This window comes from Canis aureus, chromosome 9 (genome assembly GCF_053574225.1).
Source record: "Canis aureus isolate CA01 chromosome 9, VMU_Caureus_v.1.0, whole genome shotgun sequence".
Taxonomy (NCBI): Eukaryota; Metazoa; Chordata; class Mammalia; order Carnivora; family Canidae; genus Canis; species Canis aureus.
Window position 1 is genome coordinate 29,654,363 of NC_135619.1, and position 22,880 is coordinate 29,677,242.

A 22,880-nucleotide genomic window follows, 5' to 3' on the forward strand; every position below is an offset into this window, starting at 1 on the left:
TCAGGAACAAGGGTATACAATGTTCTATTTGAAATTATTTTCTATGATATAAACCCTTTCTCTGTCATCTTTTTACTTTTATCTTTTATTGCAGTAAAACTTAGTAGATATGCAAATTACTTTTAAGAGTGGGTTTTAAAAGAAAATATGGTACGCCTCTGAGTTTCATGCCTGGAGTGATGCATCAGAGAAGGGATCTAGCATGCTCCATAGGTAGAAGATCCATAAATCTGTGAGTGGAATTTTGCCAGTAGCAGTAGGAGTTTTAAAGCCAGGGTGACTATGAGATTATAATCCTAAAAACTCACAGAAATCTTGGAGAGGGCTTTGGAATTCTACTGCAGGTGGAAAGGGGGTTCCTGAGTCAAAGACCCAGAGTGCACATGTAGGTTACATATATTAATAACTACTACTAGTGCTACCACCATTTACTGAGCACCTACTTTACACCAAACCTATGCTGGGTGCTATCCATCTTTCTGTCTTAAGCCCCACAATCCAAAGTAAATGTTTTAATAATTAAGTTACATTATTTCCCCCCCAGTTAAGACCATTTGGCCTTAAAGTGTAGACTCCCTGGCATAATGAACAAGGCTGTGTGATTGCTGTCCCAAGTTTATCCTGGTTGTTCTCTATAAGCATTCTAGTCATACTGAACTATCTATATGACTTATAAGTAGACTCAGGTGTCTCTCTTTGTGCATCCCCTTCCTCAATAGAGCACATCTTTCCTTCCGATTTTTCTGCTGTATTTTGTCCACATTTCTACTATATCACTTCTTATCCCACACTGCATGTATTTATATATATCTTCCCCTCTAACTGGATTTTGAAGCTTCTGTGGTAGAACTGTCTTATTTGTCTTAAAATTCACTTTGTTATTTAGTCAACAAATATTTATTTGCCATCTATTTGGTACTAGGTTCTGGGAAGTCAATACTACCTGATTCCTTCAGAATTTCCAGTCTAACAGAACCTGAGAACAGACTGTCTGCATTAACCAGGTACTTAATGTGTACTGAGTACATGAATGAGTGAACTTATTCTGAGTAATGGGCAGCCACAATCTTCAAAGAATGACTCCGGACAAGCACATTTACAGACACTGGTAGAATTATTATTTTCCTTCCTGATCATAGTTTGACTTCATAGCATCGTATAATGACAAGAGTTCGCCAGCTTTGTCTGTAGAGGGGCCAGATGGTAAATATTTCTAGCAGTGTGGGCTATCTGGTCTTTGTTGCAACTGCTCAAGTCGGATTACTCAACCCGATGGTTGTGTATAAGCAGCCTTAGTCAACACTTAAACGAATTAGGGTGGCTGTGTGCCAATAAAACTTCATGTTACGATGAACTTTGGATTCTTTTCATTTTCATGAGTCACAAAACAGCATTCTTCTCTTGATTTTTTTCAACCATTTAAAAATGTAACACCGGGCAGCCCTGGTGGCTCAGCAGTTTTAACTGCGCCGCCTTCAGCCCCGGGGTGTGATCCTGGAGACCCGGGGATCCAGGCTCACGTCAGGCTCCCTGCATGAGGCCTGCTTCTCCCTCTGCCTGCGTCTCTGCCTCTATCTCTGTGTCTCTGGTGAATAAGTATATAAAATCTTTTAAATAAATAAATAAATAAATAAATAAATAAATAAATAAACAAACAAACAAACAAAGAGGCAAACAAGAATCACCAGGGTGCGAGGCTCTGGGATACCTGCCTCTCTAAAAAAAATAAAAATAAAAATGTTAACACCGTTCTTAGCTTGCGGGCCGTGCAAAAACAGGCGGCCGACTGACTTTGGCCTCCTGGCCATTTGTTGGAAGACGTCTTTGAAAATTCCTATTCATATATAACATATAGTTTCTATTAAATACACACCAACATTCTTGTGGATAACCATCTTTGCTGGAGGTTGAATGGAAAAGGAAACCCACACAAAGCATGAATTAATAGGTTGATTACGTCACAGCAGCATCAACACTGTGGACCACAAGTCTATTTGTCCAGCGAATAAGACAAAGCGGATAAAGAGGTGGGTTGTACTATTGCTCAAACCACGCGATCCCGTGGAAAGAAATCAGCAGGTGGCAGGGTTCGCACGCCGAGGCACCTCCTCCCTCCCGGCTGCCTCCCGGCTCCGGCCCGGCCCGAGCATCCCTCACCGGCAACGCCAGCCTGGGCCGGGCTTCCCGGGCGGGCTGCAGGACGGCGCAGACGCACTCGTTCCGCCTTCCCACCAATCTCGACCCTCGACGCGTTCCGTTCGTGCGTGGAGGAGCCCGGCGGGAGGAGAGGCCGCTCCGTGGGCAGGGGCTGCGGCGCGCCCAGCGGCTGGACCCGGCGACGGCGCGGATGGCGGACTCGCAGCCGTTCTGCGTGGCGGAGGAGCGCAGCGGCCACTGCGCCGTGGTGGACGGAAACTTCCTCTACGTGTGGGGGGGCTACGTGGTAAGGGGAAGAGGCGGGACGGGGCGCGCTCGCGCCGGGAGCCCGCCCGGCCTCTCGGCCCGAGCGGACGCCGAGCGCCCGCCCACACCCGGCCCGAGGCGGGGGCCGGTCCGCGGCCCGGGCGAGGCGCGCCCGGCGCCCCCCGCCCCCCGCCCCTCCGCCGTCGGCCGCTGTCCCAGCCGCGCCCGGGCTTGACGCCGCCCCGCCGTTGCTTCCACTCTGAAAGCCTTCAGACCCGCCTTCGGGGCTCTGGCCACTCCCCGGCTCCCCCGACCCCCGCCGCTGTCCAGTAACCCCCGGTCTGACCGACACTAAGTCCGTCTCTGCGCGGTTAATGATCTCTAAATGCTTGCGCACAACTTAAAGGCGCAACGAGGACGCCGCGCTGTAGTTCGTAAATAGTTGTTTATTGCCACAGCGCGATTCGGAGTATTGAGATCACGGAAGAATTTGAATTTCTAAGAGATGTTTAGTGGCATTCCTTTATCAGTGGGTGACCTCGAAGTTCTTTCGAGTCTCAAAGTAGACTCCTATTAGCGGTACACTAAAAATTGCTTAAATGCTTATTACAGCGGAGGTTTGAATGTGTGTATTTTTGTTTCCATAATCCTGGGATTATAGAACCAAGGATTCTAAAGCCGGGAAACAGTTCAGGAATATATGCCCACCAACTCCAGTTTACAGGGGTTTTTTGTTTTTGTTTTAAAAAGCAAGCCATCTGGAAGTTCTGTTGGAAATAGAACCTACATTTCCTTCTTTTTTTTTTTTTTTTTTGTTTTGTTTTTACTGTCTCGATACTATTATGTGACAGATGTAACATGACTGAATCACTCACTGAAATAAAGTACATACAATCTATGTTAAATGATTCTCAGATCCAAGTCGGTTTTTGTTGTTGTTTTGTGTGTTTATTTTTAATTTGGTGCAGTATCAGGACGGGAAAATTAGAACTAACCTTTGAGTGCCTACTATACCTGGCATGTGCTAGGAACTTTCATATCCCTAACCTTACGTAATCTTTACCATACCTGGTAAGGTAAGTAATATCTCATTAAAAATAAGGATGATGAGTCAATGAGAATGAATAATGGCCTTTTGACCTAAAGGGCAGGAGATTCCAACCCGAGTATTGGATTTCCAAAGGCTTTTTTCTATGACTAACAAAAAGTAGACGACTGTGCTTTCTTAATGTGTAATATTTCCACCGTTTGTTCTTTATGGAAAAGGAGACTAGATATAATGATGGTTTTATGCAGAAGAAACATTTTGATTGTTTTTGAGCTCTGCCACTTGAAGATGTAGAAGTGTCAAACTCCCTTTGCTATACTGATTCTTAATACTGTAAAAGTTAAGTGAAAAAAATCTCATTTAAAATAGTAATCTGCAATATCTCGGATCTGATGACAGTGTACATTTATTTTGGGCCTACAAATGAAATGTCTGAATATTTTATCTCATTGTAATCTTGAAAATCATGTAAGTGATAAGATTCCAGGTGTTCAGGTGGCAGTCAGTGAATAGAATTACTTAATTTTCTACTGTTCATTGATCCAGAGAGTAGACTGTTACAAGAACCACTCTTAAAAGTGCCACACAGCTTTGGATATAGTTGGTTAGTAGGCATACCTTGGGTGTTGCAGGTTTGGCTCTAGACCACCAGGATAAAACTGGTCAAATGATTTTTTGTTTTCCCAGGGCATGTAAAAATTATGTTTACACTATAGTGTAGTCTATTAAGTGTGCAATGTCATTATGTTTTAAAAATGTACAAACCCTAAATTAAAAATACTTTATTGCTAAAAAATGCTAACCATCATTTGAGCTTTCAGCAGGTCATAATCTTTTTGCTGGTGGAGGGTCTTGCTTTGATGTTAATGGCTGCTGACTCATCAGGGTGGTGGTTGCTGAAGGCTAAATGGCTGTGGCAATTTCTTAAAGTAAGACAGTGTTGAAGTTTGTGTCATCGATTGACTCTTGCTTTCATTAATGATTTTTCTGTAGCGTGTGATGCTGTTTGATAGCATTTTACCCACAATAGAACTTCTTTCAAAACTGGAGTCAATACTCAAACCCTCCTGCTGCCTTATTAAGAATAGAAAATGTCATATTGTAAATCATTTGTTATCATTTCCACCATCTTCACAGTCTCTTCCATAGGAATAGAGTCCATCTCAAGAAACCACTTTGTTCATGTGTAAGAATCAATTTATCCACTGAAGTTTTTTTCCTCAGATTGCAACAATTCAGTCTCCTCTTTAGGCTCTACTTCTAGTTCTCTTGCTATTTCTACCACATCTGCAGTTCCTTCCTCCACTGAAGTCTTGAATCATCCATTTGTAAAATCGCAGTATCTGTGAAGCACAGTAAAGTGAAGTGCAATAAAACAAGGTATGCCTGTACTTTTTAAACTCCAGGGATTATCAGCAGCTAAAATATGTCTAAGGCATGAGTGGAAGGAAAGAGAGTGGGAGGCAAAAAAAGAAGACACAGCATATGAGAAAAAGAATCCTTTCGACAATTGTTTTATTCAGATCCTTCTGAACAGAAGATAGCTAAAAGGCTTTGGAATCTGGAGGTAATCCAGTAGTCTGTAGTTAAGAATAATGATCAAATAATTCCAGATTGTATGTTCTAATCACAGTTTCCTTCCTTATTAACAAAAACCAATGTGTATTAAAATTCACAACCATCCATCCATTCTAGAGCTTGAATGGCCCACAGATAACTCTCTAAATTACTCATTACTCTATTGTCAGACATACTCTGTAGGATGTTGCTCTTAAAACAAATCTACCTGTCTCGAGGTAAAAGTGGAAGTGCTGGAAAAAGTAAGAATATTCTTTTACTTATGGTTCTTCCATATCCTTTCAGTATTTCGGAACTTCATGAAAACTTTAGCACTGCTACTAGGAACGTTGAAGGGTTCAGAGTAGTTTTCCCAAATTTTGAAGGAAAAGCACAGGGGGCTAACATGTTTGTAGGTGGAATGCTTTCCTCATAGTGCTTAATAATTTGAACCGCTTTATTGCCCTGAGCTTTTCCTTATAGAAAATATCTGCATAAATGTGTTTACTTACATATTTCTGTTTTGGATATGGACTTAAAGGGAAGAAGGATCAATTTAGAATGTGTTTGAAAAGAATCAAAATGAGAGGCTTACAGTGCCAGGTATTAAAACATATCACAATACTGTAATAGTTAAATTGGTGTTCCTGATGCAAGATGAGATAGGATAACGTATTGGAATGGAAAAGAAATTTCAAACAGCTAAGTGTACCAGACTATTTTATATTTAAAATGTAGCATTTTAATTCTGGAAAAACAATTATCCAATAAATGGCCTGGAGATAACTAGAGGAAAATGATAGTGGAGCCTTAGGATTGAAGAGTTAAATGTAGGAAAATTAAGCTATATCATAACAGAAGAAAATATGTGACTTTAAAATCTTAAGTTGAAAAAAAATAAAAAATAAAAAAAAATAAAATCTTAAGTTGAGAAAAAAAATGAATTGGGTAAAACTATGAAAGAAAAGATTAGTAGATAAAACTTCTAAAAAATGCTTTTAGACACCATAAAGTGAGAAGGCAAATGACAAACTGGGGAAAATATTTACTATATATGGCAAAAATAAAGATTAATATCTATATAAATAAAAGTTAATATCTACATTGAAAACTGAGCAATGGATATGTACAAGCAACTTACAAAAGAAGAAATATAAATCAGAAACTCCCAACTGAAAATCAAATTTTCCTTCTTCAATCTGCAAATATTAAAAAGAATCTTTGAGAAGAGCATGGAGAAATGAATTAGTCCGGTAATGGAACTTAAATCTGTGTAACTTTTTAAAAAAGATTTTATTTATTTATGCATTAGAGGCACAAAGAGAGAGAGGCAGAGACATAGAGGGAGAAGCAGACTCCATGCAGGGAGCCTGATGTGAGACTCCATCCTGGGACTGCGGGATCATGCCCTGAGTCAAAGACAGACACTCAACCACTGAGCCACCCAGGCATCCCTTATGTACTTCTTAAGGAGAAGTTTAGTGATGTGTATCAGAAGCCTTAAATGTGTATTCTCTTTCACCTAATAGTTCTGCTGTACATATTTTTAGATGGTCATATGGGTCATTCATGTTATAGTCATTTATTCTTTTTAGATGCCCAAAATTTGAACCTCCTTTCTCTAATGTAGTATGGCCCACCAGACAAGTCTTGTATTTATTGTAGTTGACTAACTTCTACTTACCTCCAAAGAATGCAAATTCTGTGAAGATAAAGAATTTGTCCCCTATCATATTCCTAGTATCTAGAATTGTGAATAGCTTATAGGAGGTGACCTATAAAAAGAACCTAAGTTCTGCATATTCATTTTTCCAGCTTCCCTTGCAGCTATAGGCTGTGGGCAAGTGGCTTTGATTTGTTTAGAGGAATCTGTGCTAGATTTGGACTCAGAGCAAAGATGTCAAAATGAGGATCTGAAGAGGATTCTTATCCAGCAATAGAATCTGTAGGAAGATCAAGGTCCCTGGCAGTACTACAAGCTGCAGCGTATGGCTCCCTAGTGACAGCAGTTAGCTCACCAGACCTGTTCTATGGCATGATTTCAGAACTTGCTCTTCCTTACGAAGATCAGAGGCTGGTTCTCCAGGTTCCTTGATGATTTTGTGACTTAATACTCATTTCTGTAAATTTTATTTTCTTAATTTTATAATTCAAAATGTATGTACAAGAAGAATATTATAAACTATCATTTAAAAGTAAACATGTTTAACTTCCAGATTAATGAATTGATTAGAACCATACCTTAGAAGCTTTCTATTTGTCTTTCCCTGATTATAATGCACCTCCCGTCCCTACTTGATTTCCACTATCTTGGGTACCACTATCTTGATTTCCAGTAAATATTTTCTTTATAGTTTTGCCACGCACACATCTATTTCTAAACAGTGTGTTATTTGGTTTTGGAATCATAGCATACGTTTTCTTTTGTGACTTAATTTTTAAGTAAAAGTATGTATTTTAGACTCACACATTGCTTGTTTTCAGCTGGTGTGCCCTTGCATGGCCGTACCTGTTTTTACTTGGATGTCCATTCTGATTAGTCAGCTTCTGTACTGCCTGGTTATTAAATATTTTGAAAATCATCCCTGGATTTATTCATTTGATGTATGTCCTGTATAATATTCTGTTGTGTGAATTTACTGCAATTTATCAATTCTGCTATTGTTGAATATTTGAATATTTCTGGGGGTTTTTGGTATTGTTAAACAATGCTACACTGAGCATTCTTATAAAATGTCTCCTTCTAACAAGCACAAAGGCTTGCACGCTCTTAGGGCACATACCAAGGAATGGACTGCTGGGTCACTTGGTATACATATCTCCAAATTTACTTGGAAATGTCACTGTTACCAAAATATATGTATCAATCTACACTCCCATCAGCCTCCTCCTTGCTCTACATCCTTGACAACATTTGGTACCATCTGGCCTTAAATACTTCGCTAATATAGTAAGTGTGACATGATATTTCATTGTGGTTTTGTTTGCTTTTCCGTGGTTATTAATAAAGTTAAGTGACTTTTCATATGAACTATTATGAACTATTTGTGTTTCCTCTTCTGTAAAAATGCTGGTTCATGTCTTTTGCTCATTTGTCTATTGGATTGATTTTTTTCTAACTGATTTATAGGAATTCTTTAAAGCATATACTTGTATGAGTTGAATATGTCTTCTCAGTTTGTAGCTTATCTTTGTGCTTGCTTGATGATTGTCTTTTGTGCAATACAAGTTCTTCATTTTAATATAATTTCAATATTTTTCTTAATGCTTTGTGCTTTCTGCATCTTTAAACTTTCCCAATATGGAGACCATAAAATTTTCTATATTCTAAACAATTTTCAGTTTTGCCTTTCATGTTTAAAACTGTCTTTAATCTGAATTTTTTTGTTTAATTGGTTTAAGATAGGGATCTAGTTTCATTATATCTCTATATGGATAACCAGTTGTCCTTGTGTCATATATTAAATACTCCTTTCCCTGCTAACCTGCAAACAGTCCATCACACATCAAGTTTTCATTTATGTGCAATCTGTTTCTAGGTCATTTATTATGTCCAACTGGTCTGTTTATTCTTTTGACAAAACCACATTATGTAAATTACAAAAGCTTTATTTTAAGTTTAAATGTTAAATTAGAAGTTTAAATACTCTATCTGGTTCTTCAGGAATATTTTGGGATTTTTTTTGGAGCCTTTTGTGGGTTTTCTAATTTTCTTTATTTTTATTTTGTAGTAAAATATGTAAAACTTATTATTTGTCATTTTAACTATAGTTTAGCATACAATTCAGTGGCATTAATTACATTCACAGTGTTGTACAATATTACCACTATCTAGTTCATTTCTCTGACAGAAACTCTATACCCATTATGCAATATCTCATATTCCTTTCCTCAGTCCCTGGTAAATTCTAATCTTACTATCTTTGTGAATTTGGCTTTTTTCTAGATATTCCAATTAATTGGAATAATATAATGTTTGTCTTTTTGAGTCTGGTTTATTTTACTTACCACAATGTTTTCAAGATTCATCTGTGTTATAGTGTATATCAGAACCTCATTCCTTTTTATGGCTGAATAAGATTACATTGCATTATATACTGCATTTTGCTTATCCATTCATCTGTTGATAGAATACTTGGGTTGTTGCCATCTTTTGTGTATTGTGAATAACGCTGCTATGAAATTGGCATACAAATATTTGAGCCCCTATTTTCAATTCTTTTGAGTACCTAGGATTTGAAATGCTGGGTCATATGGTTATTCTACATTTAACTCTTAGAGGAACTGTGTAATTGTTTTCCACAGTGCTTCCTCATTTGTATAAACTTTAAAGTGAGATTATCAAATAAAGTACTCTGTTGGGAATTTATGTTACTGTATTCAATCATTAGATCATTTGAGGGTGACAGACATGTTATAAAATTGAGTCTTCTCCGATTATATAGTATATCTCTCTATTCAGAATTTTTTGTCTTGATAAAGTTTTACAGTGTTTTCATAGGGATCTTGTACATCTTTTGTATTTCTTAGCTTCTTTGTATTTTTTATTTCTATTGTTAAGTTTTTAAAAACTAAATTTCCTGATTGTTGCTGGTGTTTTGAAATATAATTGACTTTGAATACTTTTGAGTCTGGCAAGCTTTCTTAATTTACATTAATTCTCATAATTCATCTGTTACTTTTCTTTTTATTTTCTATGTAGATAGTCATATAATCTGCAAGTGATAACAGTTTTGTTTCTTCCATTCAAATCTTATTCCTTTTATTTTTCTCTGGTGGACCCGAAGTACAATGTTAAATAGAAGCTGTTTTTTTCTTGTTCTTAATCTCAAAGGATAGTTTTCAACTATTAATCATTAAGTTTGATGTCTGTGTTTTATTTGTAGATAACCTTTTTAAAATTGAAGAAGTTTTCTTCCATCTAATTTCCAATGATTGGGTGTGGAATTTTGGGGAGTGATTTTTCTGCATTATACTGAGATAATCATATTTTCTCCTTTAGTCTCATAAAAGGATAATTTATAGTGATAGTATTATGCTAAATTGATATTTCATTTTCTGGATTCAATGTAAGTTAGTATATTATTTTTCTTATACATTACTAGATCCTGTTTACTAATTATTTATTGGGAGGGAGAATTTTTACATCTGCGTTTGTAAGTAGACTGAGTATTGTTCTTTTATTTTCGGAGATGGTTTTTGTAAGATTGAATTAGTTACTCTTAGAATGTTTGGAAGACCTCATCTGTAAAACCATCTGGTCCTTACTTTGTAGGGGAGGTTTTAAATATGTGGCTCAGGGGATCCCTGGGTGGCTCAGCGGTTTAGCACCTGCCTTCGGCTCAGATCGTGATCCTGGTGTCCCAGGATCGAGTCCCACATAAGGCTCTTTGCGTGGAGTCTGCTTCTCCCTCTGCCTATGCCTCTCTCTTTCTGTGTCTCTCACGAATAAATAAATAAAATCTGTAAATAAGTAAGTAAGTAATAAGTGGTTCAGGGCAGCCCGGGTGGGTGGCTCAGTGGTTTAGCGCCCCTTCAGCTCGGGTGGTGATCCGGAAGACTAGGGATCCAGCCCCCACCTACGTCAGGCTCCCTGCATGGAGCCTGCTTCTCCCTCTGCCTGTCTTTGCCTCTCTCTCTCCCCGTGTCTCTCATGAATAAATAGATAAAATCTTTTAAAAAAATTTCTGGTTCAATCTATTTAAAGCCATAGATTGTTGAGATTTCCCATTTTTTTTTCTTGAGTCAAGTTTGGTAAGATTCCCTCACCCCCACCACCAACCTCAGGAGTCTATCCATTTCATGTAGGTTTTATTTTATTATTATTATTATTTTAGGTTTTATTTATTTATTCATGAGAGACAGAGAGAGGGAGAGAGAGACACAGGCAGAGGGAGAAGTAGTCTCTACACAGGGAGCCCGACTTGGGATCCGATTCCGGGACTCCAGAATCATGCCCTGGCCAAAGGCAGGAGCTAAACCGCTGAGCCACCCAGGGATCCCCTCGTGTAGGTTTTAAAATTTCTTGGCATAAATCTAAGTTGTCCATAATACACTCTATTTAATCTCTCTAGTAGCTTTAGGAATGTCCCTTTTTCCATTCCTAAAATGATTTAATGGTATCTTCCGTTCTTTCCTTTTTTGAATAATTTTGCCAGAGGCTTATCAGCCTTCTGAAACACAAACTTTTGGTTTACTTGATTCTCTCTGTTGACTTTTTAAAATTTCATTAATGTCTGCTTTTTATTTTCTTCTACTTTCTTTAGGTTTATTATGTTGTTAGTTCTTGAATTTCTGAAGTTGGATGCTTAACTCCTTCTTTTTGAGACTTTTAAATACTTGTGTGTAAGGCTGTACTTTTTCTTCTAAATACCTCTTTAGCTGTCTTCTTTGTTTTAATAAGCAGTATTTTGTTATTTTACAGTCCCAATATTTTATACTTTCCACGATTACTTCTTACTTGACCCATATGTTGTTTGGGAAAATATTTTAAATTTCTATGTTATTTTTATAGTTAGGTTACTGTTACTAATTTCTAACTTAATTGTGTGGTATTCTGAATGTGGCTTATGTCTATCTGTTGCCAGTCCTTTGGAATATGTTGAGGTTTGCTTTTCGGACTAGCATGTGATCATTTTCATAAAATATACCTTAGTACTTTTTAAAAAAAGATTTTATTAATTTATTTGACAGCGAAACAGAGCACACGAGCATAAGCAGGGCTGGGCAGAGGGAGAAGGAGAGGGAGAAGGGGAAGCAGGCTTAGCAGGAGGCCTCATATGGGGCTCTACCCCAGGGTCCTGGGATTATGACCTGAGCAGAAGGCAGATGCTTAAGCGACTGAGCCACCCAGGTGCCCCTGTACCTTAGTTCTTATAGAGAGTATATATACAAATTATCAGGTGAATATATATGTCTATTTTATCAATCAATCTTGCTGATTGTGTTGTTCAATTATCCTATATTCTTTTTTATTTTTTAATTTTCTGTTCTATCAATTACTGTAACAGGCATTAAAAACTACTACTACTCTGACTTTAGATTTGTTAGTTTCTCCCTGTGGTCCTGTCAGCTTTTACTTTAATATATTTTAGGCTACCTTTTTATGTGTATGTGAATTTAGAATTATGATATCTTTCTGGGTAATTGAATATTTTATTATTTTGTAATGATCCTTTTAATCCATAGTATATTACTTGCCTTAAAATCTGTTTTCTCAATATTTCTATACCAGCATTCTTTTGGTTGATATTTGCATGGTGTATCTTTTTCTATCTCCTGATGGAAACTTTGTATATCTTTATATTTTAGATGCATGTATTATAACCTGAAAATACCTAGATCTTGTTTCTATCTAGTCTGATACTCCGTATATTTTATTTGAAGGGTTTAGCCTATTTATACTTAATTTGATTCTGATATACTATTTTCATCAGATGTGGAGTTTTTAGAGAGAGAGAGGGAGAGCATGAGCTGGAGGGTGGAGCAGAGATAGAGAGATCATCTTAAGCAGGTCCCATGCCCAGTACAGAGCCTGATTTAAGGCTCTATCTCACCACCCTGAGATCCTGACCTGAGCCAAAATCAAGAGTCAGTCGCTTAATGAGCCACCAGGCACCCCAGGTTGTGTTTTATATTTGCCTCTCTCTGTTTCTCTTCCTCTTCCTTCTTAACTTTCTCATTTCACAGATTTCTTAATTATTGATTATATGATTTATTTCTAACCACGTAGTAGCTATTCTATTTTAGAACGAATACTTTGGGGATGCCTGGGTGGCTCAGTGGTTGAGCGTTGCCTTTGGCTCAGGTGGTGATCCTGGGGTCCTGGGATAGAGTCCTGCATCAGTCTTCCCCCCGGGAGCCCCCTCCTCCCTCTGCCTATGTCCCTGCCTCTGTGTTTCTCATGAATAAATAAATAAAATCTTAAAAATTTTTTTTAAGAAACCCAAATACTTCACAAAGTTCAGAGTTTTAATAGTTTTCCTTCTTCCCAGAGAGTTCAAGTACTTCAGAAAGTTTAAAATTCAATCACCCCCTTTCCCTAGGTGATTCTATTCTGTTTCTCTCCCTTTAAATTAGGCATCAAAGAAAAAGGTTAGCCCTTTTTATGTGTTTAAATTTACCCACACATTTACTAATATTTTGCGTGCTGTTTCTTATCACATTTCAGATCTTTAATCAGGTCATTTTCCTTTTGTCTGAAATGGCACAGCTATTATGATTTCTATAAGTGAAGGTTGATTACCAACTGTTGCAACTTTTTGTTTGTCTGAGAATTCTTTATTTTACTTTGGTTCTTAAAATACTTTTTTTTTTTTTTTTAACTGAGTATAGGATTATAGGCTGACAGTTACTTTCATTAAACACGTTGGCTAATACTTAGTCTTGATTGTTGCTAATAGGAATTCAGTCATTAGTTGCCATTTGTTTGAAGGTGATTTGTTTATTTATTTTGCAATTTTTAAGAGTACATATTTTTCTTTGATGGTCTGTTGTTTTATTGATGTGGCTTGCTATGGATTTCTATTAATTTATCCTGCTTGGAACTTGTTAGGACTTCCTAGATCTCAAGGTTTGATAATGTTCAACAATTTTGCAAAATTCCCACCCTTTGGGATCCCTGGGTGGCGCAGCGGTTTGGCGCCTGCCTTTGGCCCAGGGCGCGATCCTGGAGACCCGGGATCGAATCCCACGTCGGGCTCCCTGCATGGAGCCTGCTTCTCCCTCTGCCTGTGTCTCTGCCTCTCTCTCTCTCTCTCTCTGTGAGACTATCATAAATAAATAAAAATTAAAAAAAAAATTCCCACCCTTTGTCTCTTCAAATATTACCTTTTCCTCATTCTATTACATTCTCATGAAACTGTAATTAGACTAAGTTCTTCTCTTTCTCCATGTATCTTAACTTCTTGTTTATATATTCCATCTTTCTGGGCCATTTTTTTTTCTGGGCCATATTTTCAGATAAATCAGTTAACTAATTCTCTCCTTAAGAGTCATCTCAACAGAGCAATTTTAGTGGAATGATGGGCTCAAAAGCCAGATTAATCTGGCTTGATGAGAGAATGAGAAGTGGAACCAGTGGGGACATTCATTATAGTTAGTATGGAGTTTTGTGTGAAGGGAACTGAGATATAGAAGGATTAAGGGAGGGTTTGTTTGTTTTAAAGGTGAGTGATATTAAGGCACATTTGGATATCTATAGGAATGATCTAGTAGAGAAGGAAAACTTGTAGGAAAGAGGGGATGATTTAGGAATGAAATCTCTCAGAAAACAAGTAGGAACTAAGTCCAAATTTTTCAATTCTTTGATTCGTTTGTGTTTTTGTACCACCCTATTTAAAGATTAGTGAAAAGGATTTTTTTTTAAATCAGGCTGAGGTGAGCCTGCAGTCAATTTAACAAGTATTATTCAACTTATCCATTCACTCAATCAATCAACAAGCATTACATTTGGCTTTTATGTGTGGGGCACTGTGCTGGGTTCTGGGAACAGAATTATAACAAGAGAAACATGACCCATGCACTCATGAAGCCAATGGGTTAGTGGTAGTGGGTGGATGTGATACAGACAAAGGACTTGGAAGGGGAAGCACATTACTGTGGGAAAACATTTAATAGGGACTTTAATCCTTTATCCTTATTCTGGGAGATTAGAGAAGCAACATTTAAGCTGCTTTCCAAAGAATGAGTAGTTAGGCAAATTTTGGGAGAGCATGCCAAGAAGAGAGAAGAGGCAGATGAAGTCCCTGTTGGAACAAGGAATTTGCAGAAAATTAGGAACTGAAAGAAGACTAGAGAATAGCGAATGAAAGGGAAGATGAGCTTTGGAAGGATAGCAGGTGCCATGTAGTACAGAATCATAAGAATTTGAGACTATTCTGGGAGCAGTGGGGAAGCATTTGAAGGACTTAAGGAGAATAGTGACAATCTATTTTCATAATATTTCTGTTACAAAGGTGTGTACATGAGGCTGCTGGAGCCTGATGCCATTAAACCTTAGAATCATACAGTTATCACACTCATTACAATTATATGTTACTTATCCATCTAATATGACTTCCACAGTCGGACATGAGTGAAAGTTTCCTTGGAATTAATGGAATGATTTTTTGCTCTGGGTGTGTGGGTATGGGTGTGGGAGAGAGGAAGAGAGACAGATGGTAGGGGTCAGATACTTGGTAGTCAAGATACTATTTTTTTAAATTTAACAAACCAAAGAAAAAATTAACCAACTCTAGCGTGTTAATAATGTATGCATCCTACAGTCTTAGAAATTCTTAAACTGCTTTCTTTTAAAACTGTTTTTGAATTATTTTACAGACTCTAATAAATTATGATGAATTTGTGTAAGGATTTGTTTTAATACCTAAAGTTTTAGACTTAAAAGAAATGATTCTTTTTTCTTATTTCTCTTTTCATCAAAAATGTCAGAATGTGCTATTCTTTTTATGTTATCAGCTTCTTTAGAGATTATTCAGATTCTGAGTTGTCATTTTGACTAAATTTATCTTGATCCTTAGAGTCTATGTTTAATGAACACCTAACACTATGCCTTGCACATAGTAGGCACTCAAAAAATATGCTCAGTAAATCAAGATATCCGATACAGTGCTCTTAATATACCTTGTAAAAATTTCTTCCTTAATTGCTTCCTTTCACCCAAAACATATTGCCCTTTTTTTGTATTCATTTTCTCTTGACTTTGTAGTCTTCAGTATTCTACTCTGAATGTCATTATTTTTGCTATTTTACCTTATTCAGGATCCCTTTTTTAAGGTTCAATTGCCCCGAGTCTTTTTCTTGAGACTCATATATTTGCTATTTTGTATTCTAAACTTTTCTTATTTGCCCACTTTCTCTTAGAAAATGTCTTTTTTCCCTTCTTTTTAAATCTATCTTAATTTAAATTTAAAAACCCATCTTGGAGCCTGTTTCTGATTTTGTATTTTGCAGCATCTTAATCGCAGTTTTCCCATCCTGAGGAACTATTTAATTGTTACTGCGTAATTGATAAACATAACTTTATGTATTCTGTTTTTAGTCTATTGAAGACAATGAAGTATATTTGCCTAATGATGAAATTTGGACCTATGATATTGATAGTGGGTTGTGGTAAGTAATTTTAAATTGCAGAATGTCCAATCTTAATATGTTTTAAATATTTTCGTAGACTACAGGGAATTTAAGACCAAACTTAGAACATACTGCAACATTTATTGTCTTCCTTTCCTTTTCTTTGAATGCTTTATTCTCTCTGGCTCTTTCTTTCCCCTACTTCCTTCCTCTGTTCTTTGTCATTTGGCATTCCTCTCGAGCTAAGGCTGTCCCAGAAGACTTTGCTTTGTTCTACCAATTAATTCTCAATTCTAGTGATACATGAAGATTCTGCAATTTTTTTCCCAATAGGTTAAAAATCTTTACCATGGATCTTAGAGTTTTTACAGTGTTGGCTACCATTGCATTTCAATTGTAATTATCAGTGACAATTTTCATTGAAAGAGCACTCATGGAGTTCAAAGGGAATTTTAATTTGCCTTTCTGAAAAGTCACGGAATTCCATGTTATTCTTGCTGCAGGACCATGCACCTCATGGAAGGAGAACTCCCTACCTCCATGTCAGGAAGTTGTGGTGCTTGCATTAATGGAAAGCTGTACGTTTTTGGAGGATATGATGACAAAGGATACAGCAATCGAGTAATACTTTCTTTCAATTCAGGAATGCAGAAAAATGTATTATTTAGTGCATCTCACAAGTTTACAAATATTTAAAAAAGAAGAAATAAGTAGAAAATCTTGAGCTTACAAGGTTTTTAAAAATAGAGTGACAATGCAGCCATTGTGTTCTTCTCTTCTTCCACGTCTTTCTGCTTCTGAATTAGCTCCATGCTTAGTTGGTGTCTGTAGGGCAGAGCATGATGGGACAAGATCCATTTCAGTATGTCTTATATGTCATTTTTCTTCTAAAACACAGTCTCATTTTTATTAACTTTACAATGAAAAATTTTACCTTTTAAAGAGAAAAAAGTAGTATTATTAGTTCTTGGATCATATATCCCTCAGACACAGACTTAATTTTTAAATGGCCTATCTGCTAATGGTGTTCTCCTCTTTTAAAAGCTTTATTTTGTTAATTTGCGAACAAGAGATGGAACCTATGTTTGGGAAAAAATCACCAGTTTTGAAGGACAACCGCCCACACCACGTGATAAACTTTCTTGCTGGGTATATAAAGACAGGTAATGTATCAAAGTCATCTCATTAACTACACTTAAGTAAGGGTCATAGCTTGTGGCCTAAATGGAGAAAACTTGAAAGTCTGGATTTTTCAAGGTATAATTACAAACTTTTGACTCTGTCAGTAATGGCAGTTCTGCATCCTGGATAAGAGCCATGTCATAAGAATAAACATTGTGGAAGCAACTATTTGTTTTTCAAAATAAATTTATTATTTAATTAAACTTTCTGAATAGTTAACACATTCACATGGTTCAAAATTCAAAACCATATCAAAAAGTTGATCGTGGGGCAGCCCGGGTGGCTCAGCGGTTTAGCGCCGCCTTCAGCCTGGGGCCTGATCCCAGAGGCCCGGGATCGAGTCCCACGTCAGGCTCACTGCATGGAGCCTGCTTCTCTCTCTGCCACGCGCTCTCTCTCTCTCATTAATAAAGAAAATCTTAAAAAAAAAAAAAAAAGTCGATAGTGAAAGGTCTGCTCCCACTCCTGTCCCCATCCACTCTGTTCCCTCCCACCATGCACAAATAACTACTTCTACTACTTTCTTTTGTATTGTTACAGTAGTGGTTCCCAAACTTGGAATTCCCCTATAGGAATCACCTGTGGATTTTTTAAAAATTCCAAAGCCCACGTAATACTTTACACTAATTAAATGATAATCTCTGAGGTTATGATATTTTGAAACTCCTCAGGTGATTCCACTGGGCCATTTCATATTTCCACTGGTAATGTACACAGGTTCTAATTTCTCCACATCCTTACCAATACGTTCTCTTTTCTGTTTCTTAATTTCTTTCTTCTTTCTCTTTTTAAAAATAATAGCTATCCTAGTGGGTATGAAATGGTGTTCATTATGGTTTTGATTTGTATTTCCCCAGGCACTAATGATGTTGATCATTTTTTTTAAATTTTTATTTATTTATGATAGTCACACAGAGAAAGAGAGAGAGAGGCAGAGACACAGGCAGAGGGAGAAGCAGGCTCCATGCACCGGAACCCGATGTGGGATTCGATCCCGGGTCTCCGGGATCGCGCCCTGGGCCAAAGGCAGGCGCTAAACCGCTGCGCCACCCAGGGATCCCTGATTATTTTTTTCATATACTTACTTGACTATTTGTAAATCTTCTTTGGAGAAATGTCTGTTCAAGTCCTTTGCCCATTTTTAAAAATTGAGTTGTCTTTTTGTTGTTGAGTTGTAGGAGTTCTTTACTTATTCTGGATCTTAATCTCTTATCAGACATATGTAGAGTTTTTTGTTCTAACGTTTTGAGTTGGCTGGCCTAATAGAATGAGTTAGAAGTATTCTTTTTATTGGGGTGGGGGACAACTTCAAGAAGGTTGGCATTAATTATTCTGTAGGTGTTTGGTATAATTTACCACTGAAGCCATCTGGTCCTGGACTTGTCTTTGTCAGGAAGTTTTTTGTTTGTTTGTTTGTTTGGTTTTTGTTTGTTTGTTTGTTTGTTTGTTTTTTGGTCAGGAAGTTTTTTGATTACTGACTGAATTATATAGGTTTATTCAGTTTTTCTATTTCTTTATAAGCCATTTTTTAAAAAAGATTTTATTTATTTATTCATGAGAAACAGGGAGAGAGAGGCAGAGACACAAGCAGAGGGAGAAGCAGGCTCCATGCAGGAAATTTGATGTGGGTCTCCATCCTGGGACTCTGGGATCATGCCCTGAGTCAAAGGCAGACACTCAACCGCTGAGCCATCCAGGCGTCCCGCCATTTTTTTTCATTAGCCATTTTTGATAATGTCTTTCCAGAAATTTTTCTATTTTATATTTTCTACTTTATTTCTAACACCCGATCTGTTGGTATAGTTTTTATAGTATTCTTTTATAATCCTTTTAATTCCTATACTGTTGATAGTAGTGTCGCCTCTGTCATTTCCAGTGTTGGTGCTTTGAGTCTTCTCTTCCTTTTTCTTTGCAACCTAGCCTAAGATTTGTCAATTTCGTTGATCTTTTCAAAGAACCAACTTTTGGTTTGTTGTCTTTATTTTTCTGTTCATTGTTTTGCTTATTTCCCCTTTATTTTTCATTATTTCCTTCCTTCTGGGTTTATTCTTCTCTTTCTGATTATTTCTTAATGTGTACAGTTATGTTACTGATTTGAGATGTTTTAAAAAATTGTAGGCATTTATAGCTATAAAATTCACTCTGAGCACCTCCTTCACTGCATATCATAAGTTTTGTTTTATTGTATTTTCATTTTTATTCATTTCAAGGTAATTTTTATTATCTCTTGTAATTTTTCTCCATCTGTTGCCTGATAGTTTTTTTTTTGTTTGTTTGTTTTTTGTTTGTTTTTCTTTTTTGTCTTTCAGCACTTTAAAGATTTTACTACCTTGCTTTTGGCCTCCATTTTGCTGGTGAGAAATTCACTCTCATTCATGTTTTTGTTCCTCTGTATATGTCTTTTTCCCCTGGCTTTTAAAAACTTTTAAAATTTTTGCTTCTCATTGATTTGATTAAAATGTTCTTACTTGTAGTCTTCTTTGTATTTAACCTCTTGGAGTGTGCTGAGCTTCTTAGGTTGGTGGGTTTATATCTTTCATCAGTTTTGGGAAGCTCTTAGTAATTATCAGATATTTCCTTTACATGTTTGTCTCTTCTCCTGTGATTCCTGTTATATATACATTAGACCATTTGATATTGCTCCACAGAGCTTGGGCTACCTGAGTTTTCCCCCTCATCTCTTTTCTTCTCTTTGTTTTAATTTGGATACTTTTTATTAACCTCCTGACCTGTCTTCAAGTTCCCTGGTCTTCCCATTGCTATGCCCAGTCTACAGTGAAGCCTATTTAATCAGTTTTTTATTTCTGACATTTTTTTCCATTTTTAGCATTTGCATTTAGCAGTTCTTTTTCATGGTTCCCTATCTCTGCTGAAATTGCTCTGTTCTTCCTGCATGTTATCCACCTTTTACAAACTAGGTCTGTTAGCAGTTTATCATAGTTATTGTAGATGCTGATTAAATAATTAGAAAAATATTTATAGCTTAATTGGTAGGTCTTTGGGTCACTAGGGAATTCTTATTGTTCTCCAGTCCCACCTTTTGCTTTCTCTACCTTGGGAGATCTTTTTCAGCCTTGTACCTCCTCCCTTGGGCTTTTGAAGGCAACCATCCTTCAGATCTCCTATCCTGGTTTCAAACTTTTGTAGTCAAAAGCTCATATTGCTTCAAGGATGTTTGCTTAGTTCTCTTCTGCTTCCACCTGTTGGAGACTGACCCTGAGCCCTCTAAAGACCACATGAAAGACTTGTTGAGTGGATTAAAACTCCCACTGTGGCTGATTTTCTTAAGATTCTAATTTGCTATGCCAGCCTACAAATGGCTGTTAAAATTTTGGGTGATTTCTTTAATGAACCCTATCTGTCCTGGATTCCTCCTCCTCTTATTGTAATACCAGGAATGAAAGCAACCATGCCTAGTCTCTTCCCTTCTATTGAAATTTCATCACTTTCTGGAATTAGTTCATTTAGATTTGTTTGTTCCTTTCTCTCTTTGATTTTTTTTTTAACTATGTTGTTTTTAGTTTATTTGCCTTGTTTAGGTTTTTAGGGTGAGAGAGATGATCTCTTTCAACTTTCAATGAACAGACTGGAAATAGAACTTCTAAAGTGTGTTCTTTTGTTCTTGTTTTTCAGATTAATATATTTTGGTGGCTATGGGTGTAGGAGACACAATGAACTCCAAGACTGTTTTGATGTTCATGATGCATCTTGGGTAAGAGAGTAATCACTGTTTACATTTTCCTCTAATTTATTTATTTAATTTTTTATTTTTAAAGATTTTATTTATTTATGTATGAGAGACACAGAGAGAGAGGCAGAGACAGGCAGAGGGAGAAGCAGGCTCCTTGCAGGGAGCCCGATGTGGGACTCGATCCCGGGATCCCGGGGTCACGCCCAGAGCTAAAGGCAGATGCTCAACCACTGAGCCACCCAGGCGTCCCCCTTTTCCTCTAATTTAGTATCAACTGAAAGTCTTTAGAAATAATGAGCCCAATCTTTCTCAGTTTAACCTGCCATAATTGACACTATGAAAAAAATGTATTTTCTCATTTTTGGATTTAGATTCAGTTGGAGGAGTTTCTCTTACCTAGTAGTATTAGCCTTCGTGGCTACTGGCAGAGTAATTGCTTACCTTATTAATCACTTACATCTGCTTCTGTTAGATAAGTAGAGGTTTTAGGACAATTTGGAAAAACTTCATTCGTAGACAACCAGAATGGCTGTTGCTTAGGTATGTCCACCAGAACTGTTCATAGCTCAGGCTGACCTCTGTATGACAGTAAGTTGGTAGTGATATTACCCTTCCTATTTATTCTTATTGGTTAGCTAATAAATTGTTAACTAATGAAATAAGACATGACATAAAAACAAAAATCTTTTAAAAGATAACTTTAAAAACCATTGATCCCAGCACCAAGATACATAGTAGTTCTCTGGTTTTACCTTCTACTAGCATATATTATTATTGCACATTATAATGTAAATATATATGTACATTTCATGTGTATCTTTTTATATATGAGTATTTGAAAAGATTGCTGTGTATTTACATGGTTTCTGAGTTTTTAGAACAAAATATCTTTAAAGTTTTGCTACTTACAGTATTACTGATAATTTTCAGAAATATAAGTTCCCATTACTTACATCTACATATTTTTATTCATTCTTTTTCTCCCCTAGTACAGTTAGGCTAAGGATCATGTCCTGAAGTTTCTGGTATACAAGTAGATTTTTTTCATTTATATTTTAAGCTAAGTGAATTGTTTAGTTTGTTTGACTTGTTTGGCAAGTTCTGACAAAAATGAATGATGTATTAGTGGCATAGAACATAAAACTGACACAGGTGTAAGTAAAGTAGTAATAGAGGATTTCAACAATCCAGAGAGGCTAAATATAGTATAATTGCTAAGTGGTTGCCTTGCTAACAATTTTGTCTCTTTGAAGACAAAGAAGAGTGAGCACAAGTTTGACCTCTAAGAACAAATTGCTTGGTTAAGTTGAAGTAATTGGAACTTTTTGGAAAAAGGAACCTTGGTCCCCTAAAGTTCCTAATTGAAACGATTAGGAATTCTGAGCATGTACTCTAGGAAAACAGATTGCAAAATAGAAGTGTCATTTTGTCCTCTACAATTTTAAAAGAGACAATTCCTTGAGGGAATTGGAAGATTATCAACAAGTTATGACTCACTGCAAACAATGCTATGAGAAGAGACGTTGCCAGGTGGTGGCTGCTACTACTGGTTAGAGGCCACACTTTGTGAGTCACTAGTGTATGCATTAGCTTTATGACTATGGTAACACTTAACACTATTTTTTTAATGATGTCTATTATTCTACTGGTAAATATGCAATGAAATTTATTACAATAACCTAAAAATTAAAAAAGCTTAAAATATTCTAAAAATTCCTGTTTTAGGAAGAACAGATATTCTGGGGATGGCATAATGATGTTCATGTATTTGATACAAAGACACAGAACTGGTTTCAACCAGAAATCAAAGTAAGTATTGTAAAAAGTTACCTTTATATTTATATATTCATTGATACTTTAAAAGGATATTTTTTTGCTGTGTTATTTGGATTTTAGCAATCAAGTTTATGACCATATAATCCCTTA

At 36.7% G+C, this 22,880-nt stretch overlaps 2 protein-coding genes across 6 annotated transcripts in view; one reads left to right on the plus strand and one right to left on the minus strand.

Annotated features, from left to right (window-relative positions):
* Window positions 1-2,419, minus strand: part of POLE2 (DNA polymerase epsilon 2, accessory subunit) — a 41,632-nt gene extending 39,213 nt beyond the window's left edge. Inside the window, exon 1 of the mRNA XM_077909199.1 lies at window positions 2,158-2,419. The gene's annotated coding sequence lies outside the window, so the exon portion shown is untranslated. The remainder of the gene's footprint in view (window positions 1-2,157) is intronic.
* KLHDC1 (kelch domain containing 1) overlaps window positions 2,065-22,880 on the plus strand; it is a 42,902-nt gene continuing 22,086 nt past the window's right edge. Inside the window, exons 1-6 of one of the 5 annotated variants that reach the window (XR_013386170.1) lie at window positions 2,065-2,443; window positions 16,050-16,120; window positions 16,585-16,702; window positions 17,126-17,244; window positions 20,897-20,975; window positions 22,680-22,763. Coding sequence is in view for 4 of the 5 variants with exons in the window: in XM_077909209.1 (XP_077765335.1) it covers window positions 2,348-2,443; window positions 16,050-16,120; window positions 16,585-16,702; window positions 17,126-17,244; window positions 20,897-20,975; window positions 22,680-22,763 (567 nt within the window). In the remaining variant the exon portion in view is untranslated. The remainder of the gene's footprint in view (window positions 2,444-16,049; window positions 16,121-16,584; window positions 16,703-17,125; window positions 17,245-20,896; window positions 20,976-22,679; window positions 22,764-22,880) is intronic. The other 4 variants (XM_077909209.1, XM_077909210.1, XM_077909213.1 and 1 more) reach the window with 4 other exon arrangements.